The sequence below is a fragment of the Lissotriton helveticus genome, chromosome 6 (assembly GCF_964261635.1).
Source record: "Lissotriton helveticus chromosome 6, aLisHel1.1, whole genome shotgun sequence".
In the NCBI taxonomy this organism is placed as follows: domain Eukaryota; kingdom Metazoa; phylum Chordata; class Amphibia; order Caudata; family Salamandridae; genus Lissotriton; species Lissotriton helveticus.
Window position 1 is genome coordinate 618,603,103 of NC_136067.1, and position 23,979 is coordinate 618,627,081.

Here is a 23,979-nt window from a genome sequence, read left to right on the forward strand (position 1 = left end):
CGGGGTACAACAAGGAGTTGAAAGTTTCATTTGTACCAGCGCCATTTTAGGTGTAGCCAGGCAGATCCAGGCATAGTCAAAATCTCCACCAACTCGTGGTTGGCCCAGAGCCTCTTTCGGCAGTCCAAAAGTTCCGTTAAAGGGCAACAGAAAGGATCGGCGGTATGAACCATCAGTCAAAGGGGGAGGGAGGCAACAATTTTTTTCTACCGGGTCATACTGGGTTTTCACCGGAACTGATCCGAACTGTAGTCTGCAGGATTTTAGTCATTCAAACTGAGGCTGGCGCCAGCATGGGAGCGCCGACGTCTCGCGGCTACATTTTCATCGTTCCACGGGCAATCATGGCAGTCATTCCCCATCGGGGGTGCCTGCGGGGGTCGGGGGCCCCCGTGGCTCTTATAGAATCTTCAAAGTCGAGGAGAACACTTCTGATTGTGGGACTCATTTCTTAACTAACAAGCAACCGGGCCATCCCTTCACGCCGGGCCCGCTCCTGCAGGGTCGACCGCCATTTTACGAGTTCCAGCAGTCACTGCATCACAAGAGTGGACGAACCCTTGTCGGGTGAGTGGAGCGTCGGGGGTGCCACTGGGGGCCTCCACCTGGGGAGGTGGGAGAGGCTCATTCGCGCCGCCTCTCCCTCCCAGCGCACCCCATGCCGTTTTTCTCGGCGTTAATATTCATGATGGCCGGTCCAGGCGATGAGAGAGGGGGGGGGTCGGAGGCATAGGCAAGACATCCCCCCCCCGGTGGCCTGCAAGGCGCCGCTTCAGGGCCGAACGGGGAGCTCATACCAAGCCGGGGCTGGACCAGGAGATACGGGGGGGGGTCGATGGCATGAGCAAGACATCTCCCCCGTGTTGTCGCAGCCATTATTGAAGAAAGAAGAGGAGGGGACGCCCGGATCCCGTCGCCTCGGCTCCTCTTCTGGCCCACCTTATGCGACGACCTCCCCGGCCGACGGCTGGCAGCAGGACCCGCCCTACACGTGCCGAAGATCTCGTCTTCCGGATGGGCGTAGCCGCGGACCCGTTGCACTTTGGGAGTTGCCAGAATGGGGGTAGGTATCTGCTGTGTGTATCTTTCTCATGTTACCGTTATTGGGGCGTGGCAGGCGGTGGGACAGACATGTTTGGAGCAGTGAGGGGTGGCGAAGCCTAGTTGCCTCGTGGCCGTCGTGATGTCAAGCTTGGCTTCTCTCACCATTTTCATGTTTCTTATTACGGGCTTATTTCTAACGTTTCTTATTTCTAGCGAAATCATGTGTTTTATCGTGAGCTATTTCTAGCGTTTTCCTATTTGTAGCGAAATGAAAAACTCATCAGTGGCCTACTGATTTTGCTTTCTTATTTCTTTTTTTAATTTTTTTTTTATTTTCTTTCTAGCGTATTTCATGCTAAAGTTTCTGTTAACAGGATACGGTGATTACTTCGTTATTGTTGCATATGTCCTTTTTATTAGGGGTGCCCTCAGGTCGAGCCAGATGACCTACCTCTAATAAATGGTCCGGGTGGAACTAGTTTACCAATCAGTGGGGAGTAGATAGGCACGAGAGATTACAACGGGGGACAAAGGTCCACATTACCTACCCTTCACTACTTGCAAAGATTAGACAGAATATTTCTTTTCTGCGTTATTTGCAAACAGGGAATGCCTCGAACGAACTATTCCTTGAACAATAAAATGTCCAAGTAATTAATCAATCAGTGGGGAGAAAAAATGGGCATGACGGATTACAATAGGGGACAAAAATCTGCATTACCTATCCTTCACTATCTGCAAAGGGGGGCAGAATATTTCTATTCTTCCCTGTTTGTAGACAGGGAATATCTCAAAGAGCAATAATCGATAAAAATTGATAACAAACAATCAGTGGGGAGAAAGATAGGCATGACGGATTACAATGGGGGACAAACGTCTGCATTACCTATCCTTCACTATTTGCAAAGAGAGAGGAACGTTCCTATTCATCGCTGTTTGCAAATAGAAAATGTCTCAAAGAGAACCAATACTTCAAGTACAATCAATCAATCAATCAGATGGATAAAACCATCCTACCAATCGGACGTAAAGACGTCCTACTTAACCTTACCCGGACCGGACCGTGTGGGCAATTCTTCGCCTTCCCTTTTCCAGCGCCCAATCGTTCTCTTTCTCCATGTTTTTACCGCAGCATTTTTGTGGGATTCCAGTCAGGACAGTAGGTCACTTGAGAGAGATCCGTTCGGAATCGGTGAAGCTCATTCAATCGGCAGCCGGACGAGGGCCCTCTCAAGGCAGGTATACTCCAATCGTTTAGATGTTCACCCCATCGTCTGGACCTCTCTTACCGGACCTTATGTCGCTGATGGACCCCGCGTTGGGACGCCAATTGTGGAAAAGTCAGCCCATAACGCACCTGATGCCCAGGCTGCTGGCGCAGGACGCCTCTTAGTTCCCATCTTGAACAATTACCAAATAAAGAGACGGGCGCTGGAAGCAGGAAAACAAGAACAGAGTTTTATTTCTCATGAGGAGAGCCTGTCATTTCGGACACTCGCATAGTGTCTTCAGGAGGTGCTCTAACAAGTTTCTCTGAGGCTTCGTCTTTTATACACATGTTTATGATGCACAAACATTCCTTATTGCAATAAAGACGCTTTGAAGTAGGAAAAAGCATGCTTGGAATCCCAGCTTCAGGCCTATTCCCATACCAGTCGCTCAGATGTCATCCTCCCCTCCTGAATGTAACAAGAGATTGTGATCTCTCAGCCGGACATTCCTACAGGACACGAGGGCAGGAGGGGATGATCAGATCAAAGGTTGGGCAGGCGATAAGATCGGGCACTTCGGTTGGTATATCACGGTTTCGTTATGCTGGGCAGAAAAAAAGGGGGGGGGTGTACATCCACGAGGCTTGGTCTTAGGACTTGGGACCGGGTCGAAAGGCCAAGTGCAGCTGGGGGGGGCTCGTCAGCTGAGGGGAAGGGTGTTCTTGGGAGGAAATGGGGGGGTGTGGGTTGAGCAGGAGGGTTACTTCTAGAGCAGGGTCACGCAGAGGGAGAGGGTTTTATGGCCGATGCATGAGCAGTGCGCGCGGGGAGGGGTGCCGGGGGTTTAACAAACGGGCAGAGAGGCCATGGTGCCTAAAATGGCTGTCGTGTACGTGTATGCATGGGTCTATGCTGGCGGGATAACACAGTCAGTGTTTCGCGATATCCGTTCTGCTTACAACAAGGGGTACAGTGAACACAAATGAACGCCGCTTATGTGCATATACATTGCCATTTTCAACAAGCGAAGTTTCAAAACGTGAAAAGAAGTAAATTCAAACATATTCGGATTTAATATATCTTTTGAGCTCGATTCAAGCATACAATTGTTAAAGTATAAAACCTTTTATATTTTTTTTTAAATACCAAGGTGTGTACATTCGGTCACGCACAAAAGTTTAAAAAGACATTCGGCTCCATTTAATGAACATTTTCATAATATTAAAAAAGAAGCCTAGGTTTAGTCTCTTTGACGTATTATAAGTTCTTTGATGGGTCTATGAAGAAATTCAATAAGTTCAGATTGCAAAGTTTTCACGAAATATATAGGCGGGTGCGCGCAGTCGGTCGCGCACGAAAGCTTGGAAATGCGCTATCCATTTTATTGAGAACTGTTGCCGAGAGTGCGCACACCGGGTCGCGCATGAAAGTTTAGAAAGGCTATTTTTATTTACAGACAAATTTTAATGCGTTGAAAAAAAGGCAAGGTACAGACTTTCTAATTCTGTATCCCTTTACAAGGAGTCTCTATGCAACTTGAACAGTGAAGAAAACGGCTTGTTTTCGAAAAAAATATTGCCAGAACTTTATTGACAAAAGTATAGGTTGTATACACGAGATAGTTAGGAATTAGCATTTTAAAAAACAATGAAATTCACTGAAAAAACCATAGGTTTTACACACGTTATAGTTAGGAACTAGCATTTACAAAACCTATGAAATTCACTGAAAAAACCATAGGTTTGACACCAGTTATAGTTAGCTGGAAATTTTATTGATATAAAACCAATGAAATTCCACGTTATAGTTAGTTGGACTCACTATAACTTGCGCGTGTAATGCACTGCTGATGACGTCACATATTACATCACTCATGACATCACTGATGACACCATCCTTGTGACACAGTGACAGACCTCCTTTCACTGTAATCTAACCCTTGAAACGCATATTCAAAAATAGAAACTAAAATGTTCAAAAAAATGGAGATACCCATACCAGTTACAACAACCAATTCAATAATTCCACCATCTATATACACATGCACTAATTCACCAACAGTTCTATATATTCACTCATACATATATTCAGTAATCATATGTAGTGATACACCTACACATCCTGTTACACACCGAAAGTCATCCAAAAATTATTCACACACATACTCACACATGCAAATAAACTATTGAAAATAAACAGCTATACACACACACTATTACTTTACTTCTAAGGAAACTTACACATACTTACTCTCTTAAAAAATCACTTATAGAAACATATACTAATTTAAAGAGGAACTCTTATAATCCTTCACTCTCACATATAGTCACTTATATACATCAATATTCACATATACTACATTAAATCAAATGTAGTTACTGATAAAGACACTAAAAAGACAGTCATTCACTCACTAACACAGACATATGCACACTAATCCACCCATACGGTCCTGCACACATGCTGTCTTCAAAACACATACAAACAGAGACTCAGTCATTCTTGCATCTATGTAGTAAGTAATACCCTCACCAAACCATGCAAACACTTATACTGATACTAAGAAAAACATCTAATAACCTATATACATACACAAAGTGAAACACTAATACATATATTTAAATATTTAAGCATTACTCAGTAATATATGTATTCACTAAGATATTCAATAATATATACATATGTAACACATATTTATTTTTCAGAAAGACACACATTCACTGGATGGTGTCATCAGTGATGTCATGAGTGATGTAATATGTGACGTCATCAGCAGTGCATTACACGCGCAAGTTATAGTGAGTCCAACTAACTATAACGTGGAATTTCATTGGTTTTATATCAATAAAATTTCCAGCTAACTATAACTGGTGTCAAACCTATGGTTTTTTCAGTGAATTTCATAGGTTTTGTAAATGCTAGTTCCTAACTATAACGTGTGTAAAACCTATGGTTTTTTCAGTGAATATATATATATATATATACATATCTCTCTCTATACATAGATATAGATAGATATTTATATCTATATTCACTGAAAAAACCATAGGTTTCAGGAGTTATATAGTTAGGAATTAGTTTTTAAAAAACCTTTGAAATAAGTTTTAGTGCTGTTATAGTTAGCTGGACATTTTACTCATACAAAACCAATGAAATTGCTCCTATATAGTTAGTTGTACTAACTATATTTCGCGCACCCGCAATCCACTGCTGATGATGTCACATAGTAGATCATTCATGACATGGTCAGTGACATCACTGATGACATCTCAAATGACATCACTGATGACATCACTGATGACATCATCCAGTGAATGTGGTTTGCTTCGTTATTTAAATATGCATTATATATATAGCAATTTACATTGAAGAATGAGTGGATATATATAAATAAATATTTGGATGGAGGATTTAGTAGCAGTGTAATTGACTGTTTACTTGACCAATTTATAATGTCTCACTAAATATAGTGGATAGTGACTAAACTGTGTGAATATCTGTATCACTTTGTCAGTTGTTGTGTAAACTGATTCTACAGTTGGTTACTAGCTATGTGAAAGTCTATATTAGTTATTGATTAGTTAACTGAGTATTTGTATGGGAGTGTGAAAGTGTGTGTAGTTCGGTGTGGGGTGTGTGACTGTCCAAAGATGTGTGAATAGTTGATTCAGTAGATATATGAAGTTAAAACTACATGTTCTAACAGTTTGGGTGAGGGAATCTCTTTATGGGTGTGGTGATGATCAAATATATTTCTCAAAGGTACAGGTCCAACAAACTAGAAAAATAAAAGGCAGTGTATGTGTCAGTTGTTGTATATAAATAAGTATACATAAGACACAATGATTGTGTGAGTGACTGTATGGATAACTGTATACTTGTAATAATGATTTTATAATTCACTAAGTATGACTTACTATCTAAATGAATAGAAGAAGTGGTGTTTGTATAAGTGTTTTGCTAAGTAAATATGTAAGTATGATCCATTGTTTGCGTAAGTGAGTAGGATGACTTCATATCTGAATAGGATGCGTGCTGTTGTTTAATGTCGATATAGATGTATAAGTATTTTTGATAGTGTTCTATTGTTCATTGACAGCATGTATGAGTGAATCCATAGGTAAGTGATTAGATGTGTGTATACATCTATGAATCACTGAGTGGATTTTTAGATACTTGTATTGCTGTGACAATGGATTTAAATATGATACTCTGTATTTTACAAACAGTGATGAAAAATTGTAATAGTGTATGAAAAGGTGTATGTGATTGTCACGTGGATGATGTCATCAGTGATGTCATCAGTGATGTCATTTGAGATGTCATCAGTGATGTCACTGACCATGTCATGAATGATCTAATATGTGACATCATCAGCAGTGGATTGCGGGTGCGCGAAATATAGGAGCAATTTCATTGGTTTTGTATGAGTAAAATGTCCAGCTAACTATAACACCACTAAAACTTATAGTTTTTTGAGTGAATTTCAAAGGTTTTTTAAAAACTAATTCCAAACTATATAACTCCTGAAACCTATGTTTTTTTCAGTGAATTTCAAAGGTTTTTTTAAATGCTAATTCCTAACTATATAAGGCCTGAAACCTACGTTTTTTTCAGTGAATTTCAAAGGTTTTTTAAATGCTAATTCCTAACTATATAAGGCCTGAAACCTATGGTTTTTTCAGTGAATTTCAAAGGTTTTTTAAATGCTAAGTCCTAACTATAAAAGGCCTGAAACCTATGGTTTTTTCAGTGTTTTAAAAAAAAAATTGATTGGTTAACTGGCTTATTAAGTGTATCTTAGTGAATATATATATTAGCGAGTAATGTTTAAATATTTAAATATATGCATGAGTGATGTAATATGTGACGTCATCAGCAGTGCATTGCAGACGTGCAAGTTATAGTGAGTCCAACTAACTATAACGTGGGAATTTCAATGGTTTTATGCGAGTAAAATTTCCAGCTAACTATAACTGGTGTGAAACCTATGGTTTTTTCAGTGAATTTCAAAGGTTTTTTAAATGCTAATTCCTAACTATATAAGGCCTGAAACCTATGTTTTTTTCAGTGAATTTCAAAGGTTTTTTAAATGCTAATTCCTAACTATATAAGGCCTGAAACCTATGGTTTTTTCAGTGTTTTTAAAAAAAAAATTGATTGGTTAACTGGCTTATTAAGTGTATCTTAGTGAATACATATATTAGCGAGTAATGTTTAAATATTTAAATATATGCATGAATGATGTAATATGTGATGTCATCAGCAGTGCATTGCAGACGTGCAAGTTATAGTGAGTCCAACTAACTATAACGTGGGAATTTCAATGGTTTTATGCGAGTAAAATTTCCAGCTAACTATAACTGGTGTGAAACCTATGGTTTTTTCAGTGAATTTCAAAGGTTTTTTAAATGCTAATTTCTAACTATAACTGGTGTGTAACCTATGGTTTTTTCAGTGAATATATATATATTTTAAATTTCTATGGCAAAATGAAACCCCTCATTTTGTTCCTTTTCAAATTAAATGTATTAAGTGTTACCACTTTATTCCAATCAAGATGACTTCAGGTGTGCCATACTTTTGTCATAAGTAAGACTGTTAGCGTTCTAGTTGTTCTTTAGAACACTCTGGGACATTCTGTCATTGGGCTATAGTTCGGCTACATCTGGCTGATATTTGGGCTACATTTGTTTTTTTTTGTCTCTGGTGGCCATCTTTGGGCTACATTGGGCTACATTGGGCTCTAACATATATATAGCCCAATGTAGCCCAATATATATTTTTTCAAAGTTAATTTTCGTAAAAACCACTGGAGCACATATCGTGAGACATAGCAAAGGCACATCGGGCTACCAGTCCCTACAATTTTGCCAAGTTTGGTGGAAAACCATTCAGCCGTTCGGGCTAAAAGTGAGTCCAACCGCCCTATGGAAATTAACATGGGAAAAACACGTTTTGGGACCCCCCTTTTATCTCGGCCCCCGCTTGACGAATCCCCCCCAAACTTTCAGGGACGGAGGCGAGGCAAAGTTAAGGAAAATTTCAGTAAGATTCCTCAACCGGCGCCAAAGTTATTCCCAATAGAATGTTGCGATTTCCCTATGGAAAACAATCCTAACTATATATACCTACTCGCTATCGCCAGTAGGTAATATTAATATGTAGATTTAGATATAGATATCTATATAGATATAGATATCTATATTACCTATTGGCGGTCACCAGAAGTAGTTATAGTTAGGACCTTGTTTTTATTAAAAATTAATTTTTCTTTTGCAACTATCTGTCTTTGTGAAATTTTCAAAACTAATGGCCCACTCACACTTCAGCTGTTGTGTCGAACGTTTTGGGTGGATTCATGAAGCGGGTCCGAGAAAAAGGGGGGGTTCAAAACCGCTTTTTCTCCATGATAATTTCCATTGCAAACTTTAGACATGTCTACAGCCTGAATTGCTGAACGGAATTACACCAAATTTGGCAAAACGGTAGCTCTGGGTTCAGAAATCACTCTTTTTGTGGTGTAAATCCATTTAGTAGGTCCTGAGAAATTTAAAGATTTCTCAGATATACAAATATGGCCATAGAGTATATGTGAACCTTCCCGATCTCGAGCCTGTGATCTGCATGGCTGCCAACAGGTCCAACAAGGAAGTGTTGCCAGCCATCTTGTGACTCGGTTGAACCAAGTTACAAGGGAAAAGATTAAAAATCATAAAAAATTAAGAATAGGGGTTAGGTTATAATCATCTGAAGCCCCCTCATGGAGCCATAAATGGCCCTAGGGACTGACACTCCCCAGGGGCTCCAGCAATGTCTTGGGTGCCCACTCCAGAGACATTGCAGTTTTCTATGGGATGGCAGGAGCACTGCTTCCTCCATCCCAAAGCAAACAAGTGCTCCACTTTGAACAAGTGAGAGTATTTTGCTCTCACTTGTTTAAAGTGGAGCACTTTGTTTTTTACCACAAGGAGTTGCATGTCAGCAGCTCCCTGCGGGTAAAAAGCCATGCCGGCTGTTGCAGGAACCGGTTGGACCGCGGAGGCTTCATGTCCCCCCGTGGTCCTCAAACAGATGGCCATGCCCTGGGGGATGAGGTATCAGCGTCCCTTTCTCCAGTATGTCTCCTACCATGAATATACGAATTCTGTCACATGACTCGAAACCATTCACATTTAGGGGGGGGGTAATTTCACTTAGCATAGAGTAATATGCTTTAGGGCTCTAAATTTTTGTTTTGTTGATTCCTTCTTTGGTTATTGTCCCCGGGGTTTGTGGTTGGTTCTAGCGGGAGTCCATAGCAGGGTGCTATCTCTCTGGTTTTCCAGATAAATAGAGTGGGGGTTTCCCGAGGGAGGGGGGTCTGGAGTGGTAGGGGGGTTAGGGGGGGTGGAAAACTTAAAAACTGTCCTCTAAAACGTCCTCCAAAACATCCTCGAGAGGTGAAAGACAGGTGTAAGCTATTATATAACTTATGTACGGGAGTATGGCAAGATTGGTCTTTGGTCCTTGTGATTTTGTTGCTCGGTGGGAACTCTATCACAATGAATAAACTCCGCATTCTGTCCTGGAACACTAATGGTCTTCGAACTTGTCCAATAAGAAATAATATAATGCAATATTTACGAGACTCAGCAGCGCAAATAATAGTGCTCCAGGAGACACATTTGGCAGAAGCCGAAATACTAAATTTGTTGGGTAAGAATAGGTGGATAGACTTTGGTGTTGTCACATCACAATCATCACATATTAGGGGAGTGGCCATCCTTTTTAAAAAATCGATTAGGGCGAGGCTGGTTTCTAAGCAGGTGGACCCATACGGCCGATGGGCCATAGCCTCAGTTATTATCTCAGGTTCGCCATTTACTATAGTAGGATACTATGGCCCGAATCAGGATGATCCATCAGTTCTATCCACACTCTTCTCACAACTATACCTATTCCCAGAGCCGGTTATCTTGGCAGGTGATTACAATGTAGTCCTTGACCCTGTGCTGGATAAATCACCTTCCAATAGGGCCAAAACTTTATCTAAAACTAGGATTTTTTTGTTAGACAACATGAAAGCACTAAATTATAATGATATATGGAGGACACTTCATGGGTCTTAAAGGGGGGTCACTTTCAGGAAATATAAATTTCACCACCAGTCTCGTATTGATTTCATTTTGATTAGTCATATCTTGGTTAAACAGGTTAAATCAGTGTGTCATTTACCTTTCCATCTTTCTGACCATACAGCCATCCTTCTTGAGCTCGAGGTCATGTCCGGGGCCTCTCTAAGAAACTGGTCCTTCGATAGATCAATCCTCGCCTCATTTGACATTATAGAGGCACTAAACCAGGAAGTTACGTTTTTTTGGGAGATTAATCAGGGCTCTGCCCCACCTGGCATCACATGGGTTGCGTTTAAATCTACATTAAGGGGGTATCTAACCAACAAAACTGCATATAAAAACAAGATATACAGGGAATCAGTAGCCTCGCTTGAATTGGAGATTGAGGGAGTTCAAGCAGAAATCGATAGGTACCCAGCAGCATCTGGGGCCACATTAGAGGACTTGCAGGATAAGCTAACGGTTTTAAAGGAGATCTTTCCTCAGTCTTGAATGTGCGGGTCCTGGAGAGATGGGAGGCCAGCAAATTGGCCCATTTTGAATACGGGGAAGGCGCGGGTAGGCTCCTGGCCTGGAAGGCGAAGACAGATAGGGTCCGAAATAATATTAGTTCCATTAGTAAGGATGGTGTAATACACTCTACTGATGAGGGAATTAGTGGGGCTTTTAGGAGCTTTTTTAGCGAAATATATCGTGAGGACAAGAATGTACAACCAAATCAAGCAATGGAATGGTTGTCTGGGATTTCCCTTCCTGCCTTATCACCAGAACAAAGAAATGCCCTGGAGTGCCCTTTCTGATTGGAGGAAGTACGGTCGGCTGTTCTTAATAGCAAAAAAGGTAGGGCTTCAGGACCCGACGGGTTACCATCCGAAATCTATAAAGTAATCTGTTCAACAATTCTTCCCTACCTAACGGACTTGTTTAATAATATCCTGCTGGAAGGTGCTTTGCCCCCCACTTCTTGGGATAGGGCCTCCATAACTTTGATCCTAAAGCCGGGCAAACCAGCAACTAACTGTGGGTCATATAGGCCGATTTCAATTCTCAACACAGATTATAAAATCTTTGCTTCGGTGCTAGCAAATAGATTGGGAGCGGTGGCAAACAACATCCTGCACTTGGACCAGAAGGGATTTGTAAAGGACCGGCAGCTATATGAGCTGACCTATGACCTCATCGGCGCAATAGACATGGCCACGTCTGCATCTCTTCCTCTGGCAGTTCTCACGCTCGATGCCACAAAGGCCTTTGATAGGGTAAATTGGGTATACCTATCAGAGGTCCTGGAAAAGTTTAACTTAGGTGATAACTTTAGGCGGGCTGTAAAACTCTTATACAAAGACCCTTCTGCCTCATTATTGGTTAATGTGGAACTGACAGAGCCATTTAGTATTACGCGCGGAACCCCCCAAGGGTGTCCCCTTTCCCCTCTTTTGTTTGATTTATATATAGAACCTTTTGCCCAATTAGTTCGTGACAACCCTAATATTAAACTTTTTATTTTTGAAGGGTGGGAGCGGAAAGTCGCATTATATGCGGATGATGTTCTCATTTTCTCATCCGAGTTGAGCTTGGCGTTTCCAACAGTGATAGCCATTGCAGTAGAGTTTGGGGCAGTATCCGGCTATGAAGTCAACGCTTCTAAAACCGATATCATGGTTTGGAATCATCCTGTGCCGGTGGCAGGGGCACAGCCTAGCTCTATCCTGAGGTATTTGGGTTTAAACATCTATGCAGATATTAATAAGATCGTCCCCTTAAATTTCGCTCTCGTGGCTAAGGAGTGTCGTAGGTTGATGAGAACATGGTCAGCTCTCCCTATCTCCCTGTTAGGCAGGTCCAACCTGGTTAAAATGACTATTTTACCTAAGATTATGTTCCTGTTTAGCACTATTCCTCTCTTTTTTGATCCATCCATGATTGCAAAACTCCAAGCCGAAATAAACACATTTATATGGAACCATCATACACCCAGATTGGCCTGGAAGAAGATAAGAAGTCGCCGAGAAAAAGGGGGCCTTGCGGCACCAGATTTGCAGTATTATGGATGGGCCTTTCAACTCTCTCACGTCAGGATGCTTTTAAAGACCCCTAATTGCACTGCGTGTGGGAAACTATTTTCAGCACTTCTTAAAGGGAAAAAAGTTAGGCTTGCGAATTTTTTGTTAAAGTTTGGTGACCCCAAATATTTTAAGAAAGTCAAGCTAAAGGTATTGAGGGATCTAGCTAGAACATGGGGTAATTTTAGACGTGCACTCAAACTTGATTACTATCATAGTAGGGCTCCACTTTGGGATTCTCCGGGCTCTCCCCCTTGGCTCTTGGATAGTCTAGCTCTACCTGTTAGAGAGGCAGGTCTTACATCATGAGGGGACCTGTTTGTCGAAGGTATTTTATTTTCATGGGAGGCTTTGAGTTCAATAATAGGAACACGTTTCTCAAGATTTAAATACCTTCAAATTCAGAGCTGGGCTCATGCTCAAAGTCAGGGTAGGGGCAGATTTAAAATAGGTGCTGAGAGTAATCTGGTATCCCATCTGATAGATAAATTACCTTTTAAAAAAGAGATCACATTTTGGTATAACCTCATGATAGACGAGACTGATGGTGAATTTTTGCTCCCCCACTCGCTCTGGGAAACATATATCACTAATATTGATATGGAGAGTCTGTGGCTAGAATCGTTTAAAGTTTTGGGGGACATTGTGAAACCTTCATGGCTTCGTCGCAACCATCTGTTCACATTGCACAGGGCGTACTATTCTCCATTACGTTTATCAAAATTTCCTAATAACGCTCTGGTTGCTTGTCCTAGATGCGGTTTGGTAGCCGCATCAGATGTACATATGTTTCTTGAGTGTCCATCCCTAACATCATTCTGGAATAAGATCTGCGTGTCCTTCTCCTTGGTGGTAGGGTCTCAAGTCAGTCCTTGTCCAGTGTTAGTCTTTTTGGGCATTTTACCAGAGCTTTGTAGCATGGGTAAAAAATTGGTCTTTTATGGCTGTTTGCTGGCTAGAAGAGAAATATGTAAACGATGGAAAGATAAGGCACCTCCACTTTTAACAGATTGGCATGCGTCTATGCTACAGACGTCAAAATTAGATATGATCAGAGCTGGGAACCCAAATAAGAGAAGATTTCGGCTTCTATTGAATTGGTAATCATGGAATATAATAGCATGGGTTTTTTTTTGGGGTTTTTTCCCCCATGTCCTATGATTACGCTGCTTGGAAGGGTCTCCTCAACTGGTCCCCTTTGGCTACACATACCCTACAAGGGTGATTTCGGATACGAAGTGGGTATTATATAGCATCATGTTAGCCTAGATGGTACCACGTGACGAATTAGAGGTTGATGCTTTGCACTGCGGGGTACTCCGGTAGGAATCGTTAATATCCCCCCCCCCAGTATATCTGGGTCAGTGTTCCTGTCATCTCCTCTATCTTTTCTGTTACTATATGGTCACCAAGGGCGAATATGAGGACAAAAAAAAAAGAACAAAAAAAAATGACTCGAAACCATGAATTTTGTAGACTGGTCCCTACCATCTAACCTTCCACATAGGGATCTCCTGTGTAATCTTACCAGCCCAGGTCATCTTTTTGTGGCCTTTTGCCACACTGGCAGGGACACTTGTGTAGCCAGGACTAAGGCGTGGGCACCTCCTCCCCCATACAAATAGTGTAGGTGTGTATGTTTCTCCAACCCTGTGCTTTCAAGATGATATGCAGGGTGGTCTTGTGGAGAATAGATCCAGTCATTTATGGTGATTAAATGAGAGCCCAATAGTAGCCTTTGATTTCTGGCAGCGTTAGGCCTCCATTATACTGAGACCTTTGTAGAGTGCAGTGTGATATCCTGGGATGGCCGCCGTGCCATAGGTGCATCTGCAGCCCTTTATTAATTGCCGCAAAGACAGATGTGTCCACTGGGTAATAGCTGTTCTGGAGAGCATATAAAAATGTAGGTAAGGTAATTATTTTGCGGAGGGCTACGTTGTCCATCAGCCTCTCCAATGCTCAACTTCCATTAGAATGTTGGCAAGCACTTGCCAAATGTTACGTGTGGTACAGATCTCCTTTTGGGTAGTCATAAAAATACCTAAATATTGGAAGCCTTCAATTGACATCCAAAGACCCTGAGGAAGTGGCAACACCGGTACTGGGACCTGTGGGGCGTAGGCTACTGATTCGGCCGAGTTTATGGCATAGACAGAGTAGGCTCCGTATTTGTCTACAACTTTGGGTTTTAGTACATAGAGAAGCATATCATCTGCATATTGGGGCAGATTTTCTTCAAATTCATCCTCTGGAGTTACGCAGAACCAGCGGATGTGTGGGTGTTGTCTCATTGTGCAGGCCATTGATTCTATTGTATGGGGAAATAAAAGAGGAGAAAGGGAGAAGCACTGCCTATTCCCTCTGCAAATTGAGAATTTTCCTGACGTCACCACATTCACTCTAAACTCCACTTTCGGATTTTTGTAAAGGGGAGCCATCCAGCCCCTGGAGCGTGTACTGAAGCCATAAATAATAAGCATTTGTTCCAGGAAGGGCCAATGGTCAGCATGAAATGCCTTTCTGGCATTCAGTCTTAATCTAACGAGGCAAAGACCAACAGTTCTTGCAAAGTTGCAATGAGCCCCAACAACATAAAAATGCAGGATACTGAGCTGTACCTCAAAGGACCTGTGACTCGGGAGGTGCAATTGTTAGTCAACTTCTTCATTGCATCTGCAACTATTTCCTGGTGCACTTGCATCTTTCTACTCCCTCTGGGTAATTCATCCCAGGCGTGAACACCTCATTTTACAATGGATACAACAGACCTAATGGCACCATATTTGTATCAGATGTACTGCATTCAGTCTTGCGATTTAAAAACGGAATAGGAGGGAGAAATTCAGACCAGGGTTTGTGTGCTCGGTGGATAGCTTTCCATCAAAACGGTAAATCCACATGACCAGCTATTGGGAAGATACTGTACAAGGAGACTTATTATTTGCCACTAAACCACAATCCTCTTCCAAACCTACAAAATGTTTTCAGCAACAACAACTCTAACATGTTTAACATTTAGGACATTTGGCACAAATCAGTGAGTTATGAAGAGAAAATGCAATTCATACTTGATTTTGGCCTGCTTACCTCGGAGCCTGTAGTACGACAGGTGACTGGCCAGAATCTGCTTTTCTGACTCCCGAGGGCAGACCTTGACTCCAGTCGGAAACGCAGACGACCTTTTCGCTCGGCGCTTAGACAAATCATACAGCTTTTTGATAGTCGATGACTTGGACATCGTTAGGAAAGCTTCCCCTTGGCGTGAAACAGAGGCATCATCTGACTTCGGCTCGGATTCGGCAGTATTTGTTGCGTTCTGGGTTTCTGGGAAAAAAATGAAATCCATGAATACATTCTATTCTTTTTGGTAATTGAAATTTCAATTGTGGGACTAAGCTAAGTTTGGGAACGTACACACACTATTAATGATTTTGCTCTTATTTTTGACATTACAGTCCTTTTAAATGCAGACTTAGTTCATTGTGGCTAAACATCAACGTATCATTGCTTGCACTGTAACACAAGATAGTCAAGTCTGTTCTTTGAATAGAACCATTATTTTAATCTAAGTGCATTATCTTTTGACCATCGTATGAAAAGTACCAATCTTCATTGAGATAGACAGCCATGCTGAAAAGGATTAGACTGACCAAAGGTCTATTTTTTGCTTTATATATTTTAAAATCATTAAATGTATGTACCATTCATTCTTCATTCTAATTTTCCTTGTATAAGAATAATAGTTTCCAGTTCAATCATAAAATATTTCACACTATAATTACATTTGAAAAATCTCTCAGAATAAGTCTTCTTTTTATCTATGTTTCGATATTATTTTAATAGAAAAGTTACATTCGCTACATTGATTTGTTAGCATGCGCTTTTTAGTTTCACAGTGCAGCACTAAGTGGAATACTGCTTCTCTGTTTGGAGTACAAAGCATAAAATGTCAAAGTATTATAGCTGCTGCCCATCACACTCTACTCTCAGCGAGTTATTGGCCCTGCAGACACCACAATAAACAGCCAGAACGATTTATGTTGCTATAACTCACAGTCTAGTGAAACTTCTCAAGAAAGTTCGATTCTCGTTATCTTTTATTGATAGGTATATTCAGAAACCAAAATATTCTGTTACTAATGTCATTTCATATTGCGACTCTCAGACATGACAAACCTAAACTATAGGTCTAATGTATCCTGGAAACTGATTTTCTCATTCACACTTTTCTTTGATTCAGTTCATTCGCTTAATATCTAATTTTCTCATTGTGGCAGTCAAATATCTGTAAAGCTCGTTCCTCATATTTTCCAACATCCATCATTTTTCACTTACTACTTCTCTTCACTTAAAATAGTTGTGACTAGATCAAGAGCATTACAAACACTCCTTGTTCTCCTAAAGTGCTTTAAAAAAAGTGGAACCCCCCACCCGCTGGGGCCCACAGAAGCAGGGCTAGTCAAAGCCTGTCAAGGAAGTCTGAATTAGTTGACTAGTGATAACATACTACCTCACAGAAATTAAAAGAATTCACGATTTTGGCATAAAATACACCTGTGAATGTTTTTTAGATGTATGCCTTCTTTTTTTAGATAACTCGAATTTTCATAAAATTACGCTGGTGGTTGGAAGTAATCAGAAATCTGTATTCAAGATAGAATTTGACGAGACCTTCAGGGGTACAAGAAATGGCAAATCACTTGTCTTCCTTACCTACTGAATATTCGGTGCAGTTGGCATTATGACATCTTCATCTCATGCCTGAATTCTTTCACCACTTTTCTGTCGCACCTTAGCAGCTTCCCTAGCTATACTCCCCAGTATCTCCAGATGCAGGGCCAGCTTGAAAATTGTTGATATTGATAAAAACAATGCTGCTAATGCTTATAATCATACACTCACATACACTCATGAAATACCATCACTATTATCAAATGCACCCATCATGAACTCTCCATCAACCCTGACTTAGAAATACATGATCAGGCAGGCTCGGCAAACCGATGCCCATGGTAACAGATTGACAGGTCACAGGTGGGGTGGCATGTAGCTGGCAGACAAACACGCAAACAAGAATCTCAGGTCCATCACCCAGATTAGCGCAGCAGCACCACAATGGTCCAGGAAAATTGCCCCCAATAAAGTAGACACAATCAGAGGGGTGAGCGCATTCCCAGAACACCATAAAGTCAAATGCCGCTTGGAGTCAGGAACACACAGACAATCAGGACACAGCACACACAGTACATGCAGTGATCACGCACCCCTCATGCTGGACATCTGGACATATTCACTACTGGCCCACACTGTGTCCATGCAAGGTCGAGGCCCACCTGCCTTTGCTAACAGGGACCGTTTATTTACAACTCCACAGATAATGCCTGCATTCTTTTACCAAACAAGGATCACCGGATGTACATTTACGACACCCAGAACCGTATAAAATTCACTCAGATTTATTTTACTTTGAGACAGTCCTCAGACCCATTTCTGTAAATGTACTCCCTGCTGAAGTGTTTCTTTGAACCAACTGTTCCTGTTTTGCCAAACACCTCTTGTCTTTAGTTTTTGCAAGATACATTCATATTTGAGCAACAACATATATAGATAGAGGCCATCTGGTTGTAACTCAATGCCACTGATAGGGCAGCATGAATAAATAGCCCTGTGAATAGTTAACCAGCGAATGAGTAGGCCATTTAGGTTTAGTGCCCCTTACATCCCTTTAGAGGTCACATGCAACAAAACACAGAGAATTTATATGAAGAAAGCATCCTTTATAATGCCTGTCAACCACACTGTTATGGGAAACATCCTTTACAACGCAACTTTTACCACACAGTGGTATTACAACGCAGGTTTTACAACGAAAATCATTACAACGCATTGCGCTGGGGGGCGCTCTAGGATAGGGAATAGATTTAATTTACTATCCAACACCTTCCCTAGTGTCCACGGGGACTGGAGTTGGAGTAGTAAATTAAACTATTCACCCTCCAGCACCCCAAAGCGCTATACGTTGTAATGGTATGCGTTGTAAAAACTGCATTGTAACAGCATGCGTGGTAAAAGCATGCGTTGTAACGTCATACATCCCACTGTTATACCCATACAGAATGGCGATAATGGCCATTTTTCTTGAGTCCGAACACCTCCAACATTCCAGGAACATACCAAAGTTACATGTGGGAAAGGGAGACAGGGAGGGAAGGAAATGGGAAAATCTGTACAAATGAACTTTTCTTATAAGATTAAACTGTTTAAAACATGACACATCTCACTTCTTCAAAAAGGAATGGCTTTAAAAACCTTGCATGAATTCCCAGGAGGGCTCCCTTGAGCAAGGAAGAATCCTAACCCTGATTTCTGCCATGGACTCAGAGTTTTCTTGCAGAGCATGTTGTGTTTAGATATGCTTGTTTGCATATCTCACAGAACCTTTAGTGTTGTCATGGGTCTGTTGGTATTCCATTTCCCATCCTCATCGCCAAAATTATGAACTTATGGATGCTCAATGGTTTTCGAAGATTGATTTAGCTTCGGCATACCATCAGATTTTATTGGATGATGAGGCACGACATTATACTGCTTTTAACTCTCCCTTTGGGTCTTTTGAATTCTGTAGAATGCCCTTTGGACTGGCTTCTGCAGCCTCGGTCTTTCAAAGGGTTATGCAGTCAGTTCTACAGGATGTCAAGGGAGTTGTCATCTTTCAAGATGATGTACTTATTTTCAACAAATATCTTGAAGAACATGATAAAACACTCAGGTCTGTTCTTACTATTTTTGAAAAAAAAGGAATAGTGCTTAAGAAGAACAAGTGTGAGTTCTGGAAGAGGGAGATAGAATTCTTAGGACATCTTGTCTAAGGTGAAGATGTTTGTCCTAGACCTGGCTTAGTGAAAGCTGTAGTGGAGTGTCTCAATCCCAAAAATTGTTATGTTCATTCTTAGGTTTGGGTGAGTTTTACTCAGGTTTCATTCCCGACTATGCCAGCAAAATGAAGGCACTGTCCAACATGCTCAGATCTAATGTTACTTTTGTGTGGGATGACAACTGTCAGGGAACTTTTGAATTGGTCAAGTCTGAGATGCTCAATGCCAAAACTCTTAAGGCTTATAATCCTAATGAACCTTGCACCATCACGGTTGATGCCAGCAATTATGATTTAGGGGCAGTACTTACTCAAATATCAGGTGTCAGTGAGGTCACAGTTAGTTACACTTCCAGAGTGTTAAGGGACACTAAGGTTAACTACTCAGTCATTGAAAAGGAGTTGTTAGCCTGCTATTGGGCATGTGAAAAATTCAGGACCTACATCTGGGGTAGAAGATTTATCATTCAAACTGATCACAAGCCATTGGTGTATATCTTGGGTGGAGAGCGTCTCAAATATGCTACACCTAGTATTGCTTGTCTGACCACCAAACTTTTGCAATATGATTTTGTAACAAAGTACATACCTGGTAAAGAAAATGTTAGAGCAGATACGTTATCTAGGCTTCCCTTGAAAGAGGATGAACCACTGGATGTGGAAGAGGATAAAGAGGATTGTTTAATCGCTCTAGTTGACGCGGTTGAAAGTAAGGCGTGCCGTGAGCTTGAATGGAAGAAAGCGGTGAGAGAGGATTTTACTCTTATAAAAGTAAAAGAGTACATTGTGGAAGGATGGCCCAGAGAGAGGAGTGTGTCATCTAATATCCAGCCCTTTTGGAAAGTGGCAGAGGAATTATCTATAGAAGATGGTGTTATCCTGAGGGATGGTAGGTGTGTCCCTCCCATCAAGATACATATCAAATTGATAGATTGTGTGCATGATGGGCATTTTGGGGCAACCAGAACAAAGAAGCGTCTCAGACTGCATTATCGGTGGCCCTCTATGGACAAATACATAGATGAGAGGGTCAAGGAGTGTGTTGTTTGTAGTGGGGCAGAAAAGGGATTGAAAGTTGTCACTCCTCCTCTTCAACCCATTTATTTTCCTTCAAAACCTTGGCTTAAAGTGGGCATAGATTTAGTTGGACCATTCAATTTTCTTCCCCACCATTTACGTTTTGCTTTTGTTCTAATGGATTTTCACAGCAAGTGGCGAGAAGTCAAGTTTTGTACATCTCCCACTGCTAGCAATGTCATACTATTTCTTAGAGAAATTTTCATGAGGGAAGGATTTCCTGAGGCTATGGTTTCAGATAATGGTGTGCAATTTGTTAATCAAGAAATTAGTGATTTTCTAAATGAATCTGGTGTGACGCATCTAAGGAGTTCAGTAGGACACCCACAAACCAACGGTTTAGTTGAAAGGATGAACAGAGTTGTTGTGGAGTGCATCAAATGGGTGAAACAAAATAATTGTGATGTGGAAAGTGCGGTTAGATCCATGTTGTAGTTTTATCGCACAACCCCACATTCTCTTACCATGATAGCACCATTTGTTTCTCTTAAAGGTAGAATGCCTTCTTCCACTCTTTATCCGGCTTAGTTATTAATAACGGTTTCCAAAAAAGTGTCGTGTAGTGTAGGCAAGGATGCTTTGCAAACTCGTGTAAAAGCAGCCCAAGAAAAAATGTCTGACATATACAATGTAAAGAAGTCTGCTAAAACTGTTGTTTTGTCTCCTGGAGACATGGTCCATATCAAAAACATCAGTTTTGTCAGGAAAGGTGGCAACACTTTTGGTGAACCTGTGTGTGTAGAAAAAGTTTGTGGTGGTGCTGTTATGGTGAAGGGCGGACATTGGTGGAATCTAGGAAAAGTGGTCAAAGTTAAAGCTGCAAATGCAAATCTCTCTGGATTGACGAATGTATCTGCTGACATTTCTAATTCTGCTACAGGTCAGGGAAAATCATTTTCTCCATCTATATGTCATAATAATGTTTCTCATACTAATGCTTTGACGAATGCTTTTTCAAACGATGTCTCTGTATATAAAATGTCAAATCTTGTAACAAGGAGATCGACACATGTTACTCAGCTTCCTTGGAAGCTATGTTGAGTTTTTCACACATTTTATCTTCAACTTTATGTATAGCTGTGTTGAGTTCTTCACACAATTTTACTTCAACTTTAAGTATAAGGATGTTTGTTTAAATATATCTTCTTTTTCTTCTTTTCTTAGTTTTGTTTATTTTTATTTATTGTTTGTTTATTTTTTTTCCTTTGTCATTGCCTTTTGTCGTCTATTTTCATACTTATTTTGTTTAAAAAAAAAGGTAATATGATCTGTTTAGATATGCTTGTTTGCATATCTCACAGAACCTTTAGTGTTGTCATGCGTCTGTTGGTATTCCATATTCCATCTTTGGTCAGTTGGTGCCTCTCAGGTGCTGTGAGAGGAGCAGTGGCTCTTTTATCCCACAATGAATACTACAGAACTACAAGCAGTGTCTTTATCTTCATTTTTCAACCTGTAGGCACAACAGAGCATGTATGGTGTCATGATATTCTTTCCTTGGGCTCTAGGTAGTATTCTCTCCATCAAAAACTGGACCAGTTCCCTTGTCATGAGAAGTAGAGTTACCTAACTGGAACATCTGGCCACGATCATTAATATTCTCATTACAGCCATCTGAGTTACTATGGCCTTGTAATAGGTAACCAGAATGCACACATTTAGACACCTGCTTAAGAGTCTAGCACTTTCCTCTTGGGTGATAACACTCCCTTTATTGATCTTTACACTCTCAGGGGACCAACAAATATGCTTCTACCTTTAATCAACTCTCCTAGGATTACAGATTCTGAGAAAGTCTCCTATTTTAATGTCTGTGCTTTCGACATCATAGGAAACATCACAATAGGCCTTGGATCCACAGTGATGTCGTTCTACTCATGTGCAAGCAACGTGTGTGTGATGTGTGACCCCCTCTACAAAATATGGGAATTTGTTTTTGAGCCACCCTGGGCAAATGGTAGAGGTGGGATCTCTCCCTTTCAATAATAAAATTGGGGAGAGGCCAGTAACAGAATGGGTTGCGATGTGGTAGGCCCATAAACGTTTCCTAATGGCCAAGGCGAGAAAACATTTACTGACAGTTGCCAAATGAATAGTATCCTTCAGATACTCTCCACCTGCCCATTACACTGGAGATCATAAAGTACTGTCCTAATGTGTTTGATATTGTAAGTGTCAAGAAACCTAGACATCTCCTTGGATGTAAACTGTGCTCCATTATTGGTGACAATTATTTCTGGGAAACCCTCCCAACTTAACACCTCCATTAAGAATCTAACAACATTGATGTAGTAACATTTTCAGTCATCAAAACCTCAGGCCATTTAGAGTGATAATCAATCAAGACAATAGCATACCGCATAGTGCTGGGTAAGCTTTTTGATAGGTGCATTAATTTGTATTTCGACCTTCTACTAAGCACAAGAGAGCCAGGATACACTCTGCCACATGTGTAAGCATTGTTCTACAACTCTTATCAGAGTTAAATTGATACTTGTATAGCGCACTACTCACCCGCAAGGGTCTCAAGGCGCTTGTACGAATACCGCTGTGGAACCCATCCTGGCTTTCCCTGTGAGGTGTCCACTCCTGGGCACCCCCAAGGTGGAGGCCAGGCATCCTTAGCGTTGTGGGGGCCGTTGTGGAGATTAAGCAAGCTATTGCCCAGAGTTGCAGAGTGGGACTCCATGATTGGAATAGGCACCGAGGCGAGAATGATCAGGTCCGTGGAATTTTGAGCCCAAGACCCACCGAGGCGGGGAATTGAACCCTGGTCCTGGGCTAGACCTCTGCATCAGGGTCTGCCGCTCTAACCATTGAGCCACACTTCTCCACTTGGCACTGATAACACACTCTCGCAACCACAGTTCTATTTCAGCATCCATGGAGGGTCCCCAGAAATATTGACTTATTAAATGTTCAAGGAAAACATACCTGAGTGGCTTTGGTGGCCTTGACTGACTAAAACATTACGCATGCCCACGGTAGAATGCATTTGTGTCTGCAGAGCAGCAACCCATTATTGATGGACAACTCTTAGGATACTTTGTGGAGAATGAACATTTCCCTTTAAAGATGTAGGCCAGACCAGCCCTTTTTGATACATTACTTTACTTGTCTCAGATCTTTTGTTTTACTTGCTTCTGAGTACCAAACCAATTCACTCATGCCCAAATCAGTGACAGCACACACATCTCCAAAGCATGCTTGCACATCCACCTCTTCATCTGCAACTTTTCTACACACATCTAGTTTATAAGGCAATCTGGACAAATACTCAGGGGATAGGGTACATTTCCCTGGAATATGTTTCACATCAAAGTTATACTCCTGCAAATGAGAGCTTAATCTAGCAATACAGGCTGAGAAGGCTGCACCACGCTTTGGGGAACGAATGTTTATTAAAGCTTTATGATCTGTCTGAATAGTAAACCTGATGACCCATATAAAGTGGCAGAAATTCTCAACAGCCCAATCACATCCAATTAACTCCTTTACAATAAGGGAGTAACGTCTTTCAGCTTCTGTAAGGGTTCTGGATGTAAATGCCATGGTCCATTTCCTATTCTCGGAACTGTGACTAAGGATGG

At 41.2% G+C, this 23,979-nt stretch overlaps 1 protein-coding gene across 1 annotated transcript in view; it reads right to left on the reverse strand.

The window, feature by feature from the left end:
- IMPG1 (interphotoreceptor matrix proteoglycan 1) overlaps positions 1 to 23,979 on the reverse strand; it is a 1,759,499-nt gene that overhangs the window by 1,385,865 nt on the left and 349,655 nt on the right. Inside the window, exon 2 of the mRNA XM_078648092.1 lies at positions 15,526 to 15,762. Coding sequence (XP_078504218.1) covers positions 15,526 to 15,762 — 237 coding nt within the window. The remainder of the gene's footprint in view (positions 1 to 15,525; positions 15,763 to 23,979) is intronic.